Here is a 23,380-nt window from a genome sequence, read left to right as displayed (position 1 = left end):
TTAGTGGAGTAGAGTAGAGTAGAGTCCTCAGCCTTCCTCTCCGTATTAGGTATTTGTTGTGAAATTGTTAGATATTACTGCACTGTTGGAGCTAGGAACACAAGCATTTAGTTAGATACTACTGTTGGAAACACCCCATCTCTTTACATTGCTTATTTATATTCAGTGGCCTGACTGCGTCCAGACAATGTCAAAGGCCCATCCTGGTAGATCTGAACCTAATGCAGCTTGGAGTGATCAGATGACAGAAGTCACATTTAGGTGCCAGGTGTAACTGTAACTGAGGCTGTAGATGCTCCATATCCATTACTTTGAGTGTTTTATATAATATGACTAAATGTGTTTATTTCTGTGTTCCAGGGGCAGTCAAGAAATGGAACGGCAAGGCCACAGAACATGACATAAGCAGAGCTGTGGGAGACCACCTCAAGCCCCTGGTAGAGCCGGGGGTGGTGTTTACCACTCCACCAGCAGAGCTGTGTGAGACCACCTCAAGCCCCTGGTAGAGCCGGGGATGGTGTTTACCACTCCACCACGCCTTCAGCAGGCTTGAAAAGTGGGATTGAGACTGTTTTTCATACTAAGATGGACGATCAGTCTGTTGATTGGTCAGACATTGGATTAATCTTGTTTTGCAATATGTTCAAATCAAATCAAGCTTTATTTATACAGCACATTTCAGACATGGATGCAACACAATGGCTTCACAGGAAAAAAGTGAAATATTTAGTACACAAACATAAGAGGATTAAAAAAAATAATAATCACAACTTAAAGACTAATGAGCATCCTAAGGAAATGCCATTGATTAAAATGTTAAAATATCCAACCCAAAATATAAGCTTGTTTTTTAGGAGGGGCTCTGAAAGACACTATGGGGGTGTCCACTGAAAGTTGACTAGTAACAACAACTGGGACATAAAAGACACCCACCATGAGACCCACTAAATCTGCCCAAGAAGAGGCAAACGAAAGAAAAACCCACAACAAACTTAAAGACAGGAAGCAAACCAAAACGGTAGCGCAACAAAAGGTGATATATATAGCCAATTATTCAGATCATTCATTCAGACAAACCAAAACTTCCATTTCACATAATCTACAATGCTTCACCTTCACCAATATAAACATGGTGTCTACTGGCTGTCAACATTTAAAAACAAGAAAAAACACATATTTCTAAATAATAATATACAATCGTATTATTTTTTTCTACTTTTTCTTTCTATAGAATCCTAAAACTCACTAGCTTCTAGAACTCTCATCTTCCTAAAACCCACTAGCTTCTAGAACTCTCGTCTTCCTAAAACCCACTATCTTCTAAAACCCACTAGCTTCTAGAACTCTCGTCTTCCTAAAACTCACTAGCTTCTAGAACTGTCGTCTTCCTAAAACTCACTAGCTTCTAGAACTCTCGTCTTCCTAAAACTCACTAGCTTCTAGAACTGTCGTCTTCCTAAAACCCACTAGCTTCTAGAACTCTCGTCCCCTTGGAACGAGCCCAAACAAAACTCAAATCAAATAGGATTAGTCACATGCGCCGGATACAACACTGGAACTCTTACTTACGAGCCCTTAACAGTGCCGTTTCAAAAAAAACACAGAAAAGAATAAGAGATAAAACTAATCTCCAACACGGGAAAAACGTGTCAAAATAAATTGTGATCATGGTAACTCACTGGCTAAATGCAAAACACAAATCTATTTGACTGCCCACCCTTGAGATAATCAGCAACCAAGTTGTCCTTACCACGGACATGTCTGATTTCAAGAGGAAACTCCTGCGATATCCGTAGTAACTTTACACCTCACTGCGGAGCTTCTCTCTCTTTTCAGGGTTCACTAGATAGGCATGTTGTTGGATATAAAAGCAGGGTAACAATGTCAATATAAATGTACCCAAAAATGTCAAGTTGGTTGCATGAATAACTATGATTACTAAATGTTACATAATATGAAATATCAAAACCAAATGTTCACCCCTTTGTTAATATGTATTGGCAATACTTCACTTAATGGTGAGGCATGGAATAATAAAACATATATATTTCGTCAGGCTGAATGTTTGAAATATATGAGGTGATTTGGGTCATGCTTCTTCAGTAGTGGAATAAAGACAATTAGCATTTGAATGTTGTAAAGAAATACTGGAGTGATGTCAGATTGTTAATAAAAATTGATTATAGGTGTATCGGCTGCAAGTACGTTGAAATTAAGCAGTTTAAGTCATTGAAAAAAATCAACCACCCGAAAAGACATCTTTCAACTTTCACTTTCAACTACAACGAAACATATACTGGACAGAACATATACTGGACAGAACATATACTGGACAGAACATATACTGAACAGAACATATACTGGACAGAACATATATTGGACGTCAGGCATAGTCTTATTTTCAACGTCTTTTGAATGACATTTTGATAAATGGGAATAGTGCAATGTCAAAACACAGTTTTAACGTGTCCAAATCAATAACCAATATGCAGAAACAGTTTGAAATGTTGCATTTTGATTCCAGTGGGTCACCAACATGGTAAGTGTAACACAGCTCTTTTTTGTTAGTCACTTTTTGATAAATCTCATAAATAATACTCTTTCAATTCAGAGCCTGGATTTCCCCCCTGAGGCTAATATCCATATCATGTTGAAATCAATAGAACAGGGGACAAACGTTTAGGGTTCTACATTGTGACATCATTAAAATACTCCTACTACAATGTTAAAACATTCTACATTGTGACATCATTAAAATACTCCTACTACAATGTTAAAACATTCTACATTGTGACATCATTAAAATACTCCTACTACAATGTTAAAACATTCTACATTGTGACATTATTTCATTGATATCATGAAACAACTGCTTCATGTATGTATTTTCTGATGTTTGATCAGATATCTTTTATCAGAGTATCTCTTGTCACATTGATCACAGATAAAAGGTTTCCCTCCTGTGTGTGCTCTCTGGTGTATAGTCAAATAGCTAGATGTAGTAAAACTCTTCCCACACTAATCACAGCTGTAAGGTTTCTCTCCTGTGTGTGTTCCCTGGTGTATTGTCAGACGACCAGATGAAAGAAAACTCTTCCCACATTGATCACAGCTATAAGGTTTCTCTCCTGTGTGTATTCTCTGGTGTAGAGTCAGAGAGCCAGATGTAGTAAAACTCTTCCCACATTGACCACAGCTATAAGGTTTCTCTCCTGTGTGAGTTCTCCGGTGTGATTTCAGGGTTTGTAGCTGAATAAAACTCTTGCCACATTGATCACAGCCATAAGGTTTATCTCCTGTGTGTGTTCTCTGGTGTCTAGTCAGATTGCTAGATGCAGTAAAACTCTTCCCACATTGATCACAGCCATAAGGTTTCTCTCCTGTGTGTGTTCTCTGGTGCACTGTCAGATGGCCAGAAGTAGAAAAACTCTTCCCACATTGATCACAGCCATAAGGTTTCTCTCCTGTGTGAGTTCTCTGGTGTATAGTCAGATAACTAGATGAAGTAAAACTTTCCCCACATTGATCACAGCCATAAGGTTTCTCTCCTGTGTGAGTTCTCCGGTGTCCTGTCAGGCTGCATAGCTGAGTAAAACTCTTCCCACATTGATCACAGCTATAAGGTTTCTCTCCTGTGTGTGTTCTCTGGTGTATAGTTAGATAGCCAGATGTAGTAAAACTCTTCCTACAGTGATCACAGCTATATGGTTTCTCTCCTGTGTGTCCCCGTCGGTGTACTATCAGGTTGCTTAGATGAGTAAAACTCTTCCCACATTGATCACAGCCATAAGATTTCTCTCCTGTGTGTGTTCTCTGGTGTGCAGTCAGATGGCTAGATATAGCAAAACTCTTCCCACATTGATCACAGCTATAAGATTTCTCTCCTGTGTGTGTTCTCTGGTGTATAGTTAGATTACCAGATGTAGTAAAACTCTTCCTACAGTGATCACAGCTATAAGGTTTCTCTCCTGTGTGTGTTCTCTGGTGTATAGTTAGATTACCAGATGTAGTAAAACTCTTCCTACAGTGATCACAGCTATATGGTTTCTCTCCTGTGTGTCCCCGCCGGTGTACTATCAGGTTGCTTAGATGAGTAAAACTCCTCCCACATTGATAACAGCCAAAAGGTTTCTCTCCAGTGTGTGTTCTATGGTGGGATTTCAGGGAGCGTGACTGAGTAAAACTCTTCCCACATTGATCACAGCTATAAGGCTTCTCTCCTGTGTGTACTTGCTGGTGTATTATAAGTTCCGATGAAGATTTGCAACCTTTCCCACAGTCAGAGCAGCAATGAGATGTCTTCCCTGTGGATCTCTGCTGGTGTTTCTTGAGTTCTGATGTGAAGAGACTCTTCTCTGCCTCGTCAGCATCATGATGTTGTTGAGACTCCCCAGAGGATCCACGATAGTCCCGTCTCTCTCCTGTGTGAATGACAATGTCAGACAGAAGGTTAAAGGCCCACAACAGCAGAAATCCACTGTTAATTTGAGGTAAAAGGTGATACCCATGAAGTTGTACAACAATTGACGCCTGTTAAATTATTTGACAATTGTCTTGTTTTCTCGTTTTCACAGTAGTAACATCGATGATTGTAGGCTCAAAATAAGTTATTAAAGTTGTTGAAATCCTAAGCAGTGTGCCAGATGACTTTTGGTCTCCAATATAGGCCCCTTTCTGTGTTTGTAAAATTGCGGCAGGAGGGCGATGCAACACAATTTGGTTGCAGAAACTCCTCCCTGCTAATGAGGAAACCACTAGTTATGGATGTAGTATATCTAGTAATGAGGAAACCACTAGTTATGGATGTAGTATATCTGGTAATGAGGAAACCACTAGTTATGGATGTAGTATATCTGGTAATGAGGAAACCGCTAGTTATGGATGTAGTATATCTGGTAATGAGGAAACCACTAGTTATGGATGTAGTATATCTGGTAATGAGGAAACCACTAGTTATGGATGTAGTATATCTGGTAATGAGGAAACCACTAGTTATGGATGTAGTATATCTAGTAATGAGGAAACCACTAGTTATGGATGTAGTATATCTGGTAATGAGGAAACCACTAGTTATGGATGTAGTATATCTGGTAATGAGGAAACCACTAGTTATGGATGTAGTATATCTGGTAATGAGGAAACCACTAGTTATGGATGTAGTATATCTGCTAATGAGGAAACCACTAGTTATGGATGTAGTATATCTGCTAATGAGGAAACCACTAGTTATGGATGTAGTATATCTGGTAATGAGGAAACCACTAGTTATGGATGTAGTATATCTGGTAATGAGGAAACCACTAGTTATGGATGTAGAATATCTGCTAATGAGGAAACCACTAGTTATGGATGTAGTATATCTAGTAATGAGGAAACCACTAGTTATGGGTGTAGTATATCTGGTAATGAGGAAACCGATAGTTATGGATGTAGTATATCTGGTAATGAGGAAACCGATAGTTATGGATGTAGTATATCTGGTAATGAGGAAACCACTAGTTATGGATGTAGTATATCTGGTAATGAGGAAACCACTAGTTATGGATGTAGTATATCTGGTAATGAGGAAACCACTAGTTATGGATGTAGTATATCTGGTAATGAGGAAACCACTAGTTATGGATGTAGTATATCTGGTAATGAGGAAACCACTAGTTATGGATGTAGTATATCTGGTAATGAGGAAACCACTAGTTATGGATGTACTATATCTGGTAATGAGGAAATCACTAGTTAAGGATGTAGTATATCTGGTAATGAGGAAACCACTAGTTATGGATGTAGTATATCTGCCTGGAGCAAAAATGGTGAGCAAAGATTTTAGTTTTTCACAATGTATTCTGAATGGGGGAAAACTCAGGGGAGTAACCTCCATGTCCAGGTTGCTTATGAGTGCATTTCACACTACTTTAGATTATAATTGTAAGGCTCGTTTGAATGTCCTGCTTAATATAATGTTTGTGTCATCACAAATCAACCGCTTTGTATTTAAAAAACCCTTCAACCAGTAAAATGCTCTTTGGCTTTTCCATCAACCTGACAATGAGGGCTTGTACACTGTTTGCCAAATTGGCCTATAACTTCACCTAATAAACAAATATACCTGTAATGAACAAAGAAGCACTTTGGTTGTTATTGCAGCCTAGCATAGTGTACTCTAGGACCCAAAACAATATCAGACCTACTGTAGGACGCATAACTTCACCTAACAATAACAGACCTACTGTAGGACCCATAACTTCACCTAACAACATAGACCTACTGTAGGACCCATAACTTCACCAAACAACAACATAGACCTACTGTAGGACCCCTAACTTCACCTAACAACAACATAGACCTACTGTAGGACCCATAACTTCACCTAACAACAACATAGACCTACTGTAGGACCCATAACTTCACCTAACAATAACAGACCTACTGTAGGACCCATAACTTCACCTAACTACAAATATAGGAAAATAGCTCTGTGTGTTGTACAATAGCCTATCCACCAAGGAACAGTTGTCTACACATTATGAGGTTTGTATCTCTGTGTCCAAACAGACTAACGAGACCCTACAGTAAATCAAGCAGACAATAACATTATAAACACCAATTTGTTAGGGATGTTGGATCCAACGTGGAGCACGGCATAACTGTCTTTACCAGAGTAATGAATGAAGAAGCACTTTGGTTGTTGTTGCATGTCGTGATGTTTGTCATTTGACTGTCATTCAGAAAATGATTTCCTGATTCAGCTGATGATAGTTGAACATGTGACTAACTAAACAGCTACAGTATTAAGAATTATGTGTAATTATTGAAGAACCACATTAATGACAGTATCCATTTGGGTGTTGTCAATAAAGTTAAGGGGACTCTCCGTTAGAACCATTGGATTTAGCACACTCTGAAATTATTTAGAATTTCTGTGCCTATGAAAACTGTTTTCCCACCGTAACATAAGGAAACTAAATGTTACGTAGGTAGAGTGCATTTCAGAGATCTGAATACAAAAAACTGTCCTAACAGGACAATAACCTAAACCACAAGGCCAAATCTACACTGGAGGAGCTAACCAAGATGACATTGAATGTTCCTGAGTGGCCTAGTTACAGTTTGGACTTAAATCATCTTTAAAATCTATGTTAAGACTTAAATGGCTTTGTAGCAATGATCAACAACCAACTTGACAGAACAGGAAGGATTTAAAAAAGAATAATGAATATTCACATGAAGATCAGTCTCCTATTGGATGACATCACGACTTCCCATCAAGCCAACTCATTGAAGGCCTTACTATGACATCACTCACTCCTTCTAGTTTGCAGTTGTCTAAAAAAACACTATTTTGCTCAAAACAATTTATTTGTTTCCCTTTAGTGTGTTTATACTTTACTGTATTTATATATCACTTTTCAACAGGAAAAGTTAAAAATCACTGGAGGACGTCATGAACAATACAGTGTGTGCAAATGGAGTACAGAGACAATAAAGACAATAAGGCAATAAATAGGCCGTAGTAGCAAAGTAATTACAATTTAGCAAATTAACACTGGAGTGATAGATGTGCAGATGATGATGTGCAAGTAGAATATATGTGACTGTAACATATATAACATATATAATATATAAATACTGGTGTGAGCAAAAAAAGTAAATAAAAACATGGGGATGGATGGGCTACTTACAGATGGGCTGTGTACAGCTGCAGCGATCGGTAAGCTGCTCAGATAGCTGATGCTTAAAGTTAGTGAGGGAGATATAAGTCTCCAACTTCAGCGATTTTTGCAATTCGATCCAGTCATTGGCAGCAGAGAACTGGAAGGAAAGGCGGCCAAAGTAGGTGTTGGCTTTGGGGATGACCAGTGAGATATACTTCCTGAAGCGCGTGCTACGGGTGGGTGTTGCTATGGTGACCAGTGATCTGAGTTAAGGCAGCCCAGCAAAGACTTATAGATGACCTGGAGCCAGTTGGTTTGGCGACGAATATGTAGCGAGGGCCAGCCGACGAGAGCATACAGGTCTTAGTGGTGGGTGGTATATGGGGCTTTGGTGACAAAACGGATGGCACTGTGATAGACTGCATCCAGTTTACTGACTAGAGTGTTGGAGGCTATTTTATAGGTGACATCACCAAAGTCGAGGATCGGTAGGATGGTCAGTTTTACGAGGGTATGTTTGGCAGCAAAAGTGAAGGATGCTTTGTTGCAAAATAGGAAGCCGATTCTAGATTTAATTTTGGATGGGAGATGCTTAATGTGAGTCTGGAAGGATAATTTACAGTCTAACCAGACACCTAGGTATTTGTAGTTGTCCACGTATTCTAAGTCAGCGCCGTCCAGAGTAGTGATAATGGACGGGCGAGCAGGTGCAGGCAGTGATCGGTTGAATAGCATGCATTTAGTTTTACTTGCGTTTAAGAGCAGTTGGAGGTCACGGAAGGAGAGTTGAATGGCATTGGTAGGTGGATTGGATACCACCAGCAGGTATATCTCTCTGGTCACCCCCAAAACCAATTCCTCCTTTGGCCGCCTCTCCTTCCAGTTCTCTGCTGCCAATGACTGGAACGAACTACAAAAATCTCTGAAACTGGAAACACTTATCTCCCTCACTAGCTTTAAGCACCAGCTGTCAGAGCAGCTCACAGATTACTGCACCTGTACATAGCCAATCTATAATTTAGCCCAAACAACTACCTCTTCCCCTACTGTATTTATATATTTTGCTCCTTTGCACCCCATTATTTCTATTTCTACTTTGCACATTCTTCCACTGCAAATCTACCATTCCGGTGTTTTACTTGCTATATTGTATTTACTTCGCCACCATGGCCTTTTTTTTGCCTTCACCTCCCTTATCTCACCTCACTTGCTCACATTGTATATAGACTTATTTTTCTACTGTATTATTGACTGTATGTTTGTTACACTCCATGTGTAACTGTGTTGTATGTGTCAAACTGCTTTGCTTTATCTTGGCCAGGTCGCAGTTGTAAATGAGAACTTGTTCTCAACTTGCCTACCTGGTTAAATAAAGGTGAAATAAATAAATAAAATAGATCAGCAACGGTGGCTTGCAAACAGTGGATAGTAAGTAGCCCACCTTTGGAATAACTATGTATAGTTATAACTGTAGTATCCTCTATAAATGTAGTATCCTGTATAACTATGTATAGTTATAACTGTAGTATCCAGTATAGTCTGGGAGGAGGTGAAACCACTCAGGCTTATTTGATGTGATCTAATGTTTTGATCATCTGGTTTCTTACAAGCATTCAGTCACCAAAGGGGGTTCGGTCATTCCTTTGTTTATATACTGTCTCATTGACAAAAATATTTTGGATTATTTGTTTACATCATTCCTTTGTCTCGACATACACAGTAAACGTGCCAAGGTTCTAATGTTGCCAAGGAGACACATTGTATTATTTATTTACAGTTTGGAGGGTTGGGGGTCTGACATCCAGGCGACACATTTTAGTTCTAATGGTGCCGTTCTGTTATTCTTTTCAGCTTCTTTTTCCAAGCATCTTACATTACTCTGAGACTAGTTATCCTGGAATCTTACATTACTCTGAGACTAGTTATCCTGGAATCTTACATTACTCTGAGACTAGTTATCCTGGGATCTTACATTACTCTGAGACTAGTTATCCTGGGATCTTACATTACTCTGAGACTAGTTATCCTGGAATCTTACATTACTCTGAGACGAGTTATCCTGGGATCTTACATTACTCTGAGACTAGTTATCCTGGGTTCTTACATTACTCTGAGACTAGTTATCCTGGGATCTTAAATTACTCTGAGACTAGTTATCCTGGGGAATAGTTTCAATACATTGCAAAAAACCTAAACCTGTTGTTGCTTTGGCATTATGGGGTATTGTGATGTCATTATGGGGTATTGTGATGTCATTATGGGGTATTGTGATGTCATTATGGGGTATTGTGATACATTTTAGAATAAAGGGATGCACCGATATTACATTTTTGGCTAATACCGATATCTAATATTTTCCTTGCCCCAAAAAACGATACCGATAACCGGTATTTAAAATTTTAGAGGCCTTTTAAGCATTCTAGTACAGCATTCTAATAGTTAACACACACACGGATGCAGCGGTCTAAGCCACTGCATCTCAGTGCAAGAGGTGTCACTACAGTCCCTGGTTCGAATCCAGGCTGTATCACATCCGGCCGTGATTGGGAGTCCCACAGTAGTTGTCTGCTATTGGTGTAGAGAGGACGACAAAGGAGAGGGATTCCACATGTGGATAGGAAGATACAAATTATCATTATTACTGGAAAATATTCATTTAAAATCCAGGAATATTATAACTTAAGCTTTCTAGGTCAGTAGGTTACAGTAGGTTGTAACTCTAGATCATGCCAGTAGGTTACAGTAGGTTGTATCTCTCTAGGTCATGCCAGTAGGTTACAGTAGGTTGTAACTCTCTGGGTCATGCCAGTAGGCTACAGTAGATTGTAACTCTCTAGGTCATGCCAGTAGGTTACAGTAGGTTGTATCTCTCTAGGTCATGCCAGTAGGTTACAGTCTCGTATATGTCTCGTTATATGCTATGTGAAGTTTACTTGATCTAACAGAAGTTTCGTAATGCTTAAGTTGTTATGTGGACACGTGACATACCGACAACTTTAATAAAAACACTATAGGAGTTGTCTCCAGATCGCTATGCATATTCATGCTAGTAGCTTAGCATCTCTCTCCATTGAATACAGGCGGTGCATATTCATGCTAGTAGCTTAGCATCCCTCTCCATTGAATACAGGCGGTGCATATTCATGCTAGTAGCTTAGCATCTCTCTCCACTGAATACAGGCGGTGCATATTCATGCTAGTAGCTTAGCATCTCTCTCCACTGAATACAGGCGGTGCATATTCATGCTAGTAGCTTAGCATCTCTCTCCATTGAATACAGGTGGTGCATATTCATGCTAGTAGCTTAGCATCTCTCTCCATTGAATACAGGCGGTGCATATTCATGCTAGTAGCTTAGCATCTCTCTCCATTGAATACAGACGGTTGACGACAAAAACCCTCATAGAATATAAACAATAGATTACAATAATAAGATGAATCCACCAATCCAAAAACAGGATAGGCGGGAGCTAGACAACCCGCAGTGCCGCTTTGTGGACAACGACTCCCCTTGTTAGGGCGGAGAGACATCTTGTCAGTATATCCATAATCTTTGTTGTAGCCAACCCCAACTCTCACATGGCACTATTGGGGGGCACGGTGTGTAGTAAAACATCACTACATGAAAATCACTACATGCAGTGCCCCGCAGTCTGCGGTCAGCAGATAGACCCTTCTCAAATATATATGTTAAGTCACTTTTTGGAAACGGAACAGAGAAAACAAGGGGTAGCTTGCTCTCTACGTCGTCTGATTATAGACATATCAGTCATCATCCTGGGCCCTCCGTTGAAGAGGTATTGACGAGCCAACTCTGAATATCCAAAGTTAAAAACACATTTAAGGCGGTACTTACTGGTGTTAATCAGATCTCCTATCTCCTCCTCTTCATCTTTCAATGTGACAGTAATCTCCCTTTCCTTCTTCACTCCAAAAACTGCATCCTCCTCTTTCTCTTCCTCCTCTTCTTTCACTGTAACATCCTCCTCCTCCTCTTTCACTCTGAACGCGTCTTCCTCTTCTTTCACTGAAACGTCTTTCTCTTCTTTTTTAACTGTGACTTCCTCTTCTTCCTTCTCCTCTTTCACGACAATGTTCAGCCCCAGAGCTTCTTTCTCCGTCCAGCAGACCTCTTCTTTAACAAGAGGGGAGAAGCTTACTGACCTCATGGTCGGGGATGTTAGCTAGCTATCATTAGCGAATAGGCTAGTGCTAATTTAACCAGCCAGCTACTATAGCTGACTAATACAAAATAACGTAATATTAAATAGGTTAACAAGTAGATACGACCTAAGTGTGTCGAAAACACAGTAGGTAATATACACGGAAAGCGTATAAATAGCTTTAATCTTTCGGCTATGTTGGCTAGCAAGCTACCGAGGTGGTTGACGAGCTGTTTATGAAGAACCGTCCACTAGATTATACGTCACGCTGGCAGCGTCGCCTGAAAGACGCACATCGCCGTCTGCTGACTGGAGGGGAAACGCCGTTGAGGATCATATGTTATTTTCAGACAAAGATTATTTTAAATGGATTTAATTAAATAATACAATAATATTGAGACATACAAAGACAGGAATGTGTTGATTGATTAGTACGAATAAAAATCGTTACTACAGCACATTTAAGGCAGTTACATTAAGTCAAACTAAATCGAAATAATTAGCCAGCTACTGTAGGTCTATACTGCTCCTACATGGTGTAACAATACATCATGTAGATGTATATAATGAACAGACTAGGTCTATACTGCTGCTACATGGTGTAACAATACATCATGTAGATGTATATAATGAACAGACTAGGTCTATACTGCTTCTACACGGTGTAACAATACATCATGTAGATGTATATAATGAACAGACTAGGTCTATACTGCTCCTACATGGTGTAACAATACATCAAGTAGATGTAAATAATGAACAGACTAGGTCTATACTGCTCCTACATAGTGTAACAATACATCATGTAGATGTATATAATGAACAGTCTAGGTCTATACTGCTCCTACATGGTGTAACAATACATCATGTAGATGTATATAATGAACAGACTAGGTCTATACTGCTCCTACATGGTGTAACAATACATCTACATGAAGGAAAGAAGGAGAGAAATTCCACAAATTAACATTTAACAAGGCACACCTGTTAATTGAAATGAATTCTAGTTGACTACCTCATGAAGCTGGTTGAGATAATGCCAAGGGTGACTGCTTTGAAGAGTCTCAAATAGAAATATATTTTGATTTGATTAACCCTTTTTTGGTTATTACATGATTACATTTGTGTTATTTCATAGTTTTGATGTCTTCATTATTATTCTCCAATGTAGAAAATAGTAAAAATAAAGAAAAACCCTTGAATGAGCAGGTGTGTCCAAACTTTTGACTGGTACTGTATGTAAATGTAATATTTCAGTTGTTGTTTTTGATACATTTGAAACATTTATAAAAACCTGTTTTTGCTTTGTCATTATGGGGTATTGTGATGTCATTATGGGGTATTGTGATGTCATTATGGGGTATTGTGATGTCATTATGTGGTATTGTGTGTAGAATGATGAGGGTAAATTATTGATTTAATCCATTTTAGAATAACGTAACAAAATGTGGAAAAAGTGAAGGGGTCTGAATACTTTCCAAATGCGCTGTATATAGGGGCAGTAGTTAGTGACATCACTTCATGAAACAGGAGGTACAAATATATAACTTAGATTCACAATATCAACATTCAATGTATCAAAATATATGACCAAGCTGGAAGTGGAAACGCCAGCCCAGCCACAATCCTAGAGGTTCACTGATGATCAACCTCCTCCTTCACATCTGACTCCTGATGATCAACCTCCTCCTTCACATCTGACTCCTGATGATCAACCTCCTCCTTCACATCTGACTCCTGATGATCAACCTCCTCCTCCACATCTGACTCCTGATGATCAACCTCCTCCTTCACATCTGACCCCTGATGATCAACCTCCTCCTTCACATCTGACTCCTGATGATCAACCTCCTCCTTCACATCTGACTCCTGATGATCAACCTCCTCCTTCACATCTGACTCCAGTGATCAATCCAGAGCGTTTATCTTTTTTGGGGAATCCCGATGGACAACGTCATCGAATAGGACATCACCACCACCGCCCACAAGTTAATTGTCTTTCAGGTTATCAATGGGAAGAACATTAGCAATATGTCCTGTCTGGTAACTTGTCTCGTTCAAAGGATTCACATTGGCAGGTGCACAGGGAGAAACCCCATTAAAAAACTCAGTTGATCTTAAACTGCGGAAACACATTTGGAAGTCTTTAACTGCATCAAAGTCTGTGGCCTGTGATGTTGGGACAAATGATGAGTCCCTTATTATACAAGAGACAAAATCCACAAATTCTACAGCACAACGGCAGAGTCATGTCTTCAGTGTAAAACTAACAATGACTCAATAATCCTTCTGGGAATGTTATGATGTCATAAAGTTATGGGCGGAGTTAGAAAGTTGGCTGTCAGAAGTACAGTTATACAATGTAAAATTACTTTTAATCCGTCTGTCTGTATATTTCAAAACATGGCTTTTGAGGGTGCAGTGAGATACCCCAGAGTTGGACGATACTTTTCTCATAAATCATCTTAAATATAATACTTAATTAAACCTGGAAATCAACCAATCCTCTGTTGTTAATTCAATAGAAAGGTCAAATGCTTTATTATCTAAAAGTTGAAAGTGACGGAGAGAAATAAAATGGTGCTGTTGAATGCTCTGGCTGTGTTCCAGTGGGTCTGGACAGGTGTGATGTAGTTAATGGAGATGGAGGTGTGTTCTAGTGGGTCTGGGCAGGTGTGATGTAGTTAATGGAGATGGAGGTGTGTTCTAGTGGGTCTGGGCAGGTGTGATGTAGTTAATGGAGATGGAGGTGTGTTCTAGTGGGTCTGGGCAGGTGTGATGTAGTTAATGGAGATGGAGGTGTGTTCTAGTGGGTCTGGGCAGGTGTGATGTAGTTAATGGAGATGGAGGTGTGTTCTAGTGGGTCTGGGCAGGTGTGATGTAGTTAATGGAGATGGAGGTGTGTTCTAGTGGGTCTGGGCAGGTGTGATGTAGTTAATGGAGATGGGACTGTGTTCTAGTGGGTCTGGTTATTGATGTAGTAGTGATTTGTAGATCAATCAGTCGCCTGCAGTGTCAAACCAGCCCAATACCAAACTAATCAGGTGGTTGTTCGACGAAATGAAGCTTCACGAGCTGCTCTGATAAAGTGATACAGGCATCAGCACACTGCTTTGAAGTTTACTGCTTTCAAGGCTCGTAGCTCCGGTATCAAACGTGACATATCGAAAAGTTGACACAACATAAAGGAGCAGGTTGATTTCCTCTTTTAATTTGAGCCCACGGCAAGAAGTCACCAGAGTCTACCGTGCTAACGGGTTCCCACTAGATAACACAACCACACAGTTAATGAAAAGCATGAGGTGAAGCTTGAGCTAGATATCAACCTATCGAGCTAGTGTGACCTTCCTGGTCTCTCAAGTCAGTGAGTCAACACAGGAAGGAGCAATGGATGGATAGTTCATTTATTTCCAAAGCTGCAATGATGGGACACACACAGTATGGATGAATGATCAGTAGTGACGGGATATAAATAGCACTCCCACAGCAATTCTATTAATCTGACCTATAATATACTAATAAAAAAACGATTGAAATGTCTATCAAAGTTATTGTGATCGTATAGTGGATTTAACAATTCCTACGAATTCCTAATTTACTATAATAAATTAATCAATTGTTTCCATGTGTCTCATATTCACTACATCAGAATAAACTGTCATCCATTTTAGTATCAAAATATATCAAATTAACCTGGAAAATGACTAAATGTCCCCCTCTGGTGGTGAGGAAGTATAACACACCTAAACTAACAAAACCGGGATAATAAACTGGCTGGAGTTCATGGGTTTATAGAACATGTACTTTATACATTTGTCATAAATGACCTGCATTGATGAGACACATAGTGTGGATGAATGATCAGTAGTCAACAGGGTAAAAATAGCACTCCTAAAGAAGATGCATTTTCCAGTTAGATACCAACTTGAAAGAGGGAACTTTAGCAAAAAACCCACATGGAAAACGGAGATTTGGCAAATAACATATAAAGAGAGGCTTATTTGACGCCAAACCAACAACAGTAGTTACTAAAACATAAATTGCTAATGTATGATTTAAAAGGTGGATTTTATGGTGTAATGTCAACTTTATATATTTCTATCCCGGGACTATTCCATTTTGAACTCACCCACAGCAATTCTCCATAAATCTGATGTGGATTACCCAGAATCCCGAAATAAATTAATACATATGTGATAATTCAAAAACATAACTGGTTGTGTTTATAGGGAACCAGATCGTGAACACAACTAAGTTATTAAGTCTTTAGCCACACTGTATTGTTACACTGGTGAGTAAAAACTCATGCTTCCTACACCCTGACCTGGTGGTTCTAATGACCTGGTGGTTCTAATGACCTGGTGGTTCTAATGACCTGGTGGTTCTAATGACCTGGTGGTAATAATGACCTGGTGGTTATAATGACCTGGTGGTTATAATGACCTGGTGGTTCTAATGACCTGGTGGTAATAATGACCTGGTGGTAATAATGACCTGGTGGTTCTAATGACCTGGTGGTTCTAATGACCTGGTGGTTCTAATGACATGGTGGTAATAATGACCTGGTGGTTCTAATGACCTGGTGGTAATAATGACCTGGTGGTAATAATGACCTGGTGGTAATAATGACCTGGTGGTTATAATGACCTGGTGGTTATAATGACCTGGTGGTAATAATGACCTGGTGGTTATAATGACCTGGTGGTTATAATGACCTGGTGGTTATAATGACCTGGTGGTTATAATGACCTGGTGGTTCTAATGACCTGGTGGTATAAATGACCTGGTGGTAATAATGACCTGGTGGTAATAATGACCTGGTGGTTCTAATGACCTGGTGGTTCTAATGACCTGGTGGTTCTAATGACCTGGTGTTTCTAATGACCTGGTGGTTCTAATGACCTGGTGTTTCTAATGACCTGGTGGTTCTAATGACCTGGTGGTTCTAATGACCTGGTGGTTATAATGACCTGGTGGTTCTAATGACCTGGTGGTTCTAATGACCTGGTGGTAATAATGACCTGGTGGTTATAATGACCTGGTGGTTCTAATGACCTGGTGGTTCTAATGACCTGGTGGTTCTAATGACCTGGTGGTAATAATGACCTGGTGGTTCTAATGACCTGGTGGTAATAATGACCTGGTGGTTATAATGACCTGGTGGTTCTAATGACCTGGTGGTAATAATGACCTGGTGGTTCTAATGGCCTGGTGGTTATAATGACCTGGTGGTTCTAATGACCAGGTGGTAATAATGACCTGGTGGTTCTAATGACCTGGTGTTTCTAATGACCTGGTGGTTCTAATGACCTGGTGGTTATAATGACCTGGTGGTAATAATGACCTGGTGGTTATAATGACCTGGTGGTTCTAATGACCTGGTGGTAATAATGACCTGGTGGTTCTAATGACCTGGTGTTTCTAATGACCTGGTGGTTCTAATGACCTGGTGGTTCTAATGACCTGGTGGTAATAATGACCTGGTGGTTCTAATGACCTGGTGGTAATAATGACCTGGTGGTTCTAATGACCTGGTGTTTCTAATGACCTGGTGGTTCTAATGACCTGGTGGTTCTAATGACCTGGTGGTAAAAATGACCTGGTGGTTATAATGACCTGGTGGTTCTAATGACCTGGTGGTAATAATGACCTGGTGGTAATAATGACCTGGTGGTTCTAATGACCTGGTGGTAATAATGACCTGGTGGTTATAATGACCTGGTGGTAATAATGACCTGGTGGTAATAATGACCTGGTGGTTCTAATGACCTGGTGGTTCTAATGACCTGGTGGTTATAATGACCTGGTGGTTCTAATGACCTGGTGGTTCTAATGACCTGGTGGTTCTAATGACCTGGTGGTTCTAATGACCTTGTGGTTATAATGACCTGGTGGTTATAATAATGACATGACATAAAGGCTATGCTGCTACGGTGTGGGATGTCATCTATAATAATGACATAAAGGCTATGCTGCTACGGTGTGGGATGTCATCTATAATAATGACATAAAGGCTATGCTGCTACAGTGTGGGATGTCATCTGTAATAATAACATAAAGGCTATGCTGCTACGGTGTGGGACGTCATCTATAATAATTTATCTGTTCTAAATTCTGTGTTGCTCAAAGCCTTGAGTAATGAACCTATTTTTGAGACTATTGGCTGTAAAGCATCAATGCTTCAGGAAGCTTTCTTTCACCATCATGGAATCTATCTATTTTGGATGTTGGGGATTTTCCCTGCCATCATTCTGTGTGTCTCTGCTCTTCTGATCTGCAGTCATATTTTAGTTATTTTAGATGCAGTTAAGTGTGTATGCAGTCTGGTGATATACCAGGGACTGGTGATACAGTTAGGTTTGTACAATCTGGTGATATACCAGGGACTATGCATGCAGTTAGGTTTGTATTGCAGTCTGGTGATATACCAGGGACTATGGATGCAGTTAGGTTTGTATGCAGTCTGGTGATATACCAGGGACTGGGGATGCAGTTAGGTTTGTATGTAGTCTGGTGATATACCAGGGACTGGTGATGCAGTTAGGTTTGTATGCAGTCTGGTGATATACCAGGGACTGGGGATGCAGTTAGGTTTGTACAGTCTGGTGATATACCAGGGACTGGGGATGCAGTTAGGTTTGTGCAGTCTGGTGATATACCAGGGACTGGGGATGCAGTTAGGTTTGTATGTAGTCTGGTGATATACCAGGGCCTGGGGATGCAGTTAGGTTTGTACAGTCTGGTGATATACCAGGGACTGGGGATGCAGTTAGGTTTGTATGCAGTCTGGTGATATACCAGGGACTGGGGATGCAGTTAGGTTTGTATGTAGTCTGGTGATATACCAGGGCCTGGGGATGCAGTTAGGTTTGTATGTAGTCTGGTGATATACCAGGGCCTGGGGATGCAGTTAGGTTTGTATGTAGTCTGGTGATATACCAGGGCCTGGTGATGCAGTTAGGTTTGTATTGCAGTCTGGTGATATACCAGGGACTGGGGATGCAGTTAGGTTTGTATGTAGTCTGGTGATATACCAGGGACTGGGGATGCAGTTAGGTTTGTATTGCAGTCTGGTGATATACCAGGGACTGGTGATGCAGTTAGGTTTGTACAGTCTGGTGAAATACCAGGGACTGGGGATGCAGTTAGGTTTGTACAGTCTGGTGATATACCAGGGACTGGGGATGTAGTTAGGTTTGTACAGTCTGGTGATATACCAGGGACTGGGGATGCAGTTAGGTTTGTACAGTCTGGTGAAATACCAGGGACTGGGGATGCAGTTAGGTTTGTACAGTCTGGTGATATACCAGGGACTATGGATGCAGTTAGGTTTGTACAGTCTGGTGATATACCAGGGACTATTCATGCAGTTAGGTTTGTATGCAGTCTGGTGATATACCAGGGACTATGCATGTAGTTAGGTTTGTATACAGTCTGGTGATATACCAGGGACTGGGGATGCAGTTAGGTTTGTATGCAGTCTGGTGATATACCAGGGACTGGGGATGTAGTTAGGTTTGTATGTAGTCTGGTGATATACCAGGGACTGGGGATGCAGTTAGGTTTGTACAGTCTGGTGATATACCAGGGACTGGGGATGCAGTTAGGTTTGTATGCAGTCTGGTGATATACCAGGGACTGGTGATGTAGTTAGGTTTGTATGTAGTCTGGTGATATACCAGGGACTATGCATGTAGTTAGGTTTGTATACAGTCTGGTGATATACCAGGGACTGGGGATGCAGTTAGGTTTGTATGCAGTCTGGTGATATACCAGGGACTGGGGATGTAGTTAGGTTTGTATGTAGTCTGGTGATATACCAGGGACTGGGGATGCAGTTAGGTTTGTACAGTCTGGTGATATACCAGGGACTGGGGATGCAGTTAGGTTTGTATGCAGTCTGGTGATATACCAGGGACTGGTGATGTAGTTAGGTTTGTATGTAGTCTGGTGATATACCAGGGACTATGGATGTAGTTAGGTTTGTATGTAGTCTGGTGATATACCAGGGACTGGGGATGTAGTTAGGTTTGTATGTAGTCTGGTGATATACCAGGGACTGGGGATGTAGTTAGGTTTGTATGTAGTCTGGTGATATACCAGGGACTGGGGATGTAGTTAGGTTTGTATGTAGTCTGGTGATATACCAGGGACTGGGGATGTAGTTAGGTTTGTATGTAGTCTGGTGATATACCAGGGACTGGGGATGTAGTTAGGTTTGTATGTAGTCTGGTGATATACCAGGGACTGGGGATGTAGTTAGGTTTGTATGTAGTCTGGTGATATACCAGGGACTGGGGATGCAGTTAGGTTTGTATGTAGTCTGGTGATATACCAGGGACTGGGGATGTAGTTAGGTTTGTATGCAGTCTGGTGATATACCAGGGACTGGTGATGTAGTTAGGTTTGTATGTAGTCTGGTGATATACCAGGGACTGGGGATGCAGTTAGGTTTGTACAGTCTGGTGATATACCAGGGACTGGGGATGCAGTTAGGTTTGTACAGTCTGGTGATATACCAGGGACTGGGGATGTAGTTAGGTTTGTATGCAGTCTGCTGATATACCAGGGACTGGGGATGTAGTTAGGTTTGTATGCAGTCTGCTGATATACCAGGGTCTGCATGCAGAAATCAACCTGCTTGCTCCTTTATGTTTTTTTCGTTACGTTACAAAAATACATGCGTCCAAATCACTAAACAATAATTGAAAGCAGCTGATTGGTTTGGTTTGACACTGCAAATCACTATACATCATAAATAACTACTCATTATTATTTATAAATCAGTCAGCCAGTCAATTTACCCACAATGCAGCATGGAGTTGATGCTCTCGATCAAGGCCAGTGGTTTAGAAGAAGACATAAAGGTTTAATATATGACATAATGGCTACGCTGCTACGGACGTCATCTATAAAATGTGGCTGTTCTAAATTCTGTGTCGCTCAAAGCCTTGAGTAATTAACCTATTTTTGACACAATTGGCTGTAAAGCATCAATGATTCAGGAAGCTTTGTTTCCCCATCACTACTTTTCAGCATGTTCTCTGTGAAGTAGACTACGGGAGTTTACATACATTTTAAGTTATTTCTGTTGTAGTTTACATCATAGGGAATAGGCTGGTCCTCCATATTACTTCACACCTGACTTTGGCATTCTTTTGAATTCTGATTGGTTAAATGTAATAAGGTGTAACTTTGCATTGGGACTTAAAACATATATTTAATTTGATATTTTGAGAAACATTAACTACACCACACCTGCCCAGACCCACTAGAACACACCTCCATCTCCATTAACTACATCACACCTGCCCAGACCCACTAGAACACACCTCCATCTCCATTAACTACATCACACCTGCCCAGACCCACTAGAACACACCTCCATCTCCATTAACTACATCACACCTGCCCAGACCCACTAGAACACACCTCCATCTCCATTAACTACATCACACCTGCCCAGACCCACTAGAACACACCTCCATCTCCATTAACTACATCACACCTGCCCAGACCCACTAGAACACACCTCCATCTCCATTAACTACATCACACCTGCCCAGACCCACTAGAACACACCTCCATCTCCATTAACTACATCACACCTGCCCAGACCCACTAGAACACACCTCCATCTCCATTAACTACATCACACCTGCCCAGACCCACTAGAACACACCTCCATCTCCATTAAATACATCAGACCCACTAGAACACAGCCCCATCTCCATTAACTACATCAGACCCACTAGAACACACCTCCATCTCCATTAACTACATCACACCTGCCCAGACCCACTAGAACACACCTCCATCTCCATTAACTACATCACACCTGCCCAGACCCCCTAGAACACACCTCCATCTCCATTAAATACATCAGACCCACTAGAACACACCTCCATCTCCATTAACTACATCACACCTGCCCAGACCCACTAGAACACAGCCCCATCTCCATTAACTACATCACACCTGCCCAGACCCACTAGAACACACCTCCATCTCCATTAAATACATCAGACCCACTAGAACACACCTCCATCTCCATTAACTACATCACACCTGCCCAGACCCCCTAGAACACACCTCCATCTCCATTAAATACATCACACCTGTCCAGACCCACTAGAACACACCTCCATTAACTACATCACACCTGCCCAGAGCCACTAGAACACACCTCCATCTCCATTAGCTACATCACACCTGTTCAGACCCACTAGTACACACCTCCATCTCCATTAACTACATCACACCTGCCCAGACCCACTAGAACACACCTCCATCTCCATTAACTACATCACACCTGCCCAGAGCCACTAGAACACACCTCCATCTCCATTAGCTACATCACACCTGTTCAGACCCACTAGTACACACCTCCATCTCCATTAACTACATCACACCTGCCCAGACCCACTAGAACACACCTCCATCTCCATTAACTACATCACACCTACCCAGACCCACTAGAACACACCTCCATCTCCATTAACTACATCACACCTGCCCAGACCCACTAGAACACACCTCCATCTCCATTAACTACATCACACCTGCCCAGACCCACTAGAACACACCTCCATCTCCATTAACTACATCACACCTGTCCAGACCCACTAGAACACACCTCCATCTCCATTAACTACATCACACCTGCCCAGACCCACTAGAACACACCTCCATCTCCATTAACTACATCACACCTGTCCAGACCCACTAGAACACACCTCCATCTCCATTAACTACATCACACCTGCCCAGACCCACTAGAACACACCTCCATCTCCATTAACTACATCACACCTGTCCAGACCCACTAGAACACACCCCCATCTCAAGCGCCCGCATCAGCACCATTTATTTTCTCTCTGTCACTTTCAACTTTTGGATAATAAAGCATTTGACCATTCTATTGAATTAACAACAGAGGACTGGTTGATTTCCAGGTTTTAATTAAGTATAATATTTAAGATGATTGATGAGAAAAGTATCGTCCAACTCTGGGGTATCTCACTGCACCCTCAAATGCCATGTTTTGAAATATACAGACAGACGGATTAAAAGTAATTTTACATTGTATAACTGTACTTCTGACAGCCAACTTTCTAACTCCGCCCATAACTTTATGACATCATAACATTCCCAGAAGGATTATTGAGTCATTGTTAGTTTTACACTGAAGACATGACTCTGCCGTTGTGCTGTAGAATTTGTGGATTTTGTCTCTTGTATAATAAGGGACTCATCATTTGTCCCAACATCACAGGCCGTAGACTTTGATGCAGTTAAAGACTTCCAAAAGTGTTTCCGCAGTTTAAGATCAACTGAGTTTTTTTAATGGTGTTTCTCCCTGTACACCTGCCAATGTGAATCCTTTGAACGAGACAAGTTACCAGACAGGACATATTGCTAATGTTCTTCCCATTAATAACCTGAATGACAATTAACTTGTGGGCGGTGGTGGTGATGACGGCCTATTGGATGACGTCGTCCATCGGGATTGCCCAAAAAAGAAGACGCGCTGGATTGATCACTGGAGTCAGATGTGAAGGAGGAGGT

At 40.9% G+C, this 23,380-nt stretch overlaps 1 protein-coding gene across 2 annotated transcripts; it reads right to left on the bottom strand.

Moving 5' to 3' along the window:
- Window positions 1-642: 642 nt before the first annotated feature.
- On the bottom strand, window positions 643-12,078 carry LOC129844876 (zinc finger protein 883-like). 2 transcript variants are annotated; one of them, XM_055913044.1, is made up of 2 exons: window positions 11,506-12,078; window positions 643-4,421 (listed from the first exon to the last, which is right to left on the bottom strand). In XM_055913044.1, exons 1-2 carry the CDS (start codon window positions 11,816-11,818, stop codon window positions 3,019-3,021), a joined length of 1,716 nt encoding a protein of 571 aa, XP_055769019.1. In that variant the 5' UTR covers window positions 11,819-12,078; the 3' UTR covers window positions 643-3,018. The 2 variants fall into 2 exon arrangements, with proteins under 2 accessions (XP_055769019.1, XP_055769020.1); XM_055913045.1 differs by lacking the exon at window positions 643-4,421 and adding an exon at window positions 9,682-10,214.
- Between the last annotated feature and the right edge of the window lie 11,302 nt (window positions 12,079-23,380).

This window comes from Salvelinus fontinalis, unplaced genomic scaffold, assembly GCF_029448725.1.
Source record: "Salvelinus fontinalis isolate EN_2023a unplaced genomic scaffold, ASM2944872v1 scaffold_0245, whole genome shotgun sequence".
Classification (NCBI taxonomy): domain Eukaryota; kingdom Metazoa; phylum Chordata; class Actinopteri; order Salmoniformes; family Salmonidae; genus Salvelinus; species Salvelinus fontinalis.
Note: the sequence above shows the minus strand (reverse complement) of the source record. Positions and strands in the feature narration are given on the sequence as shown.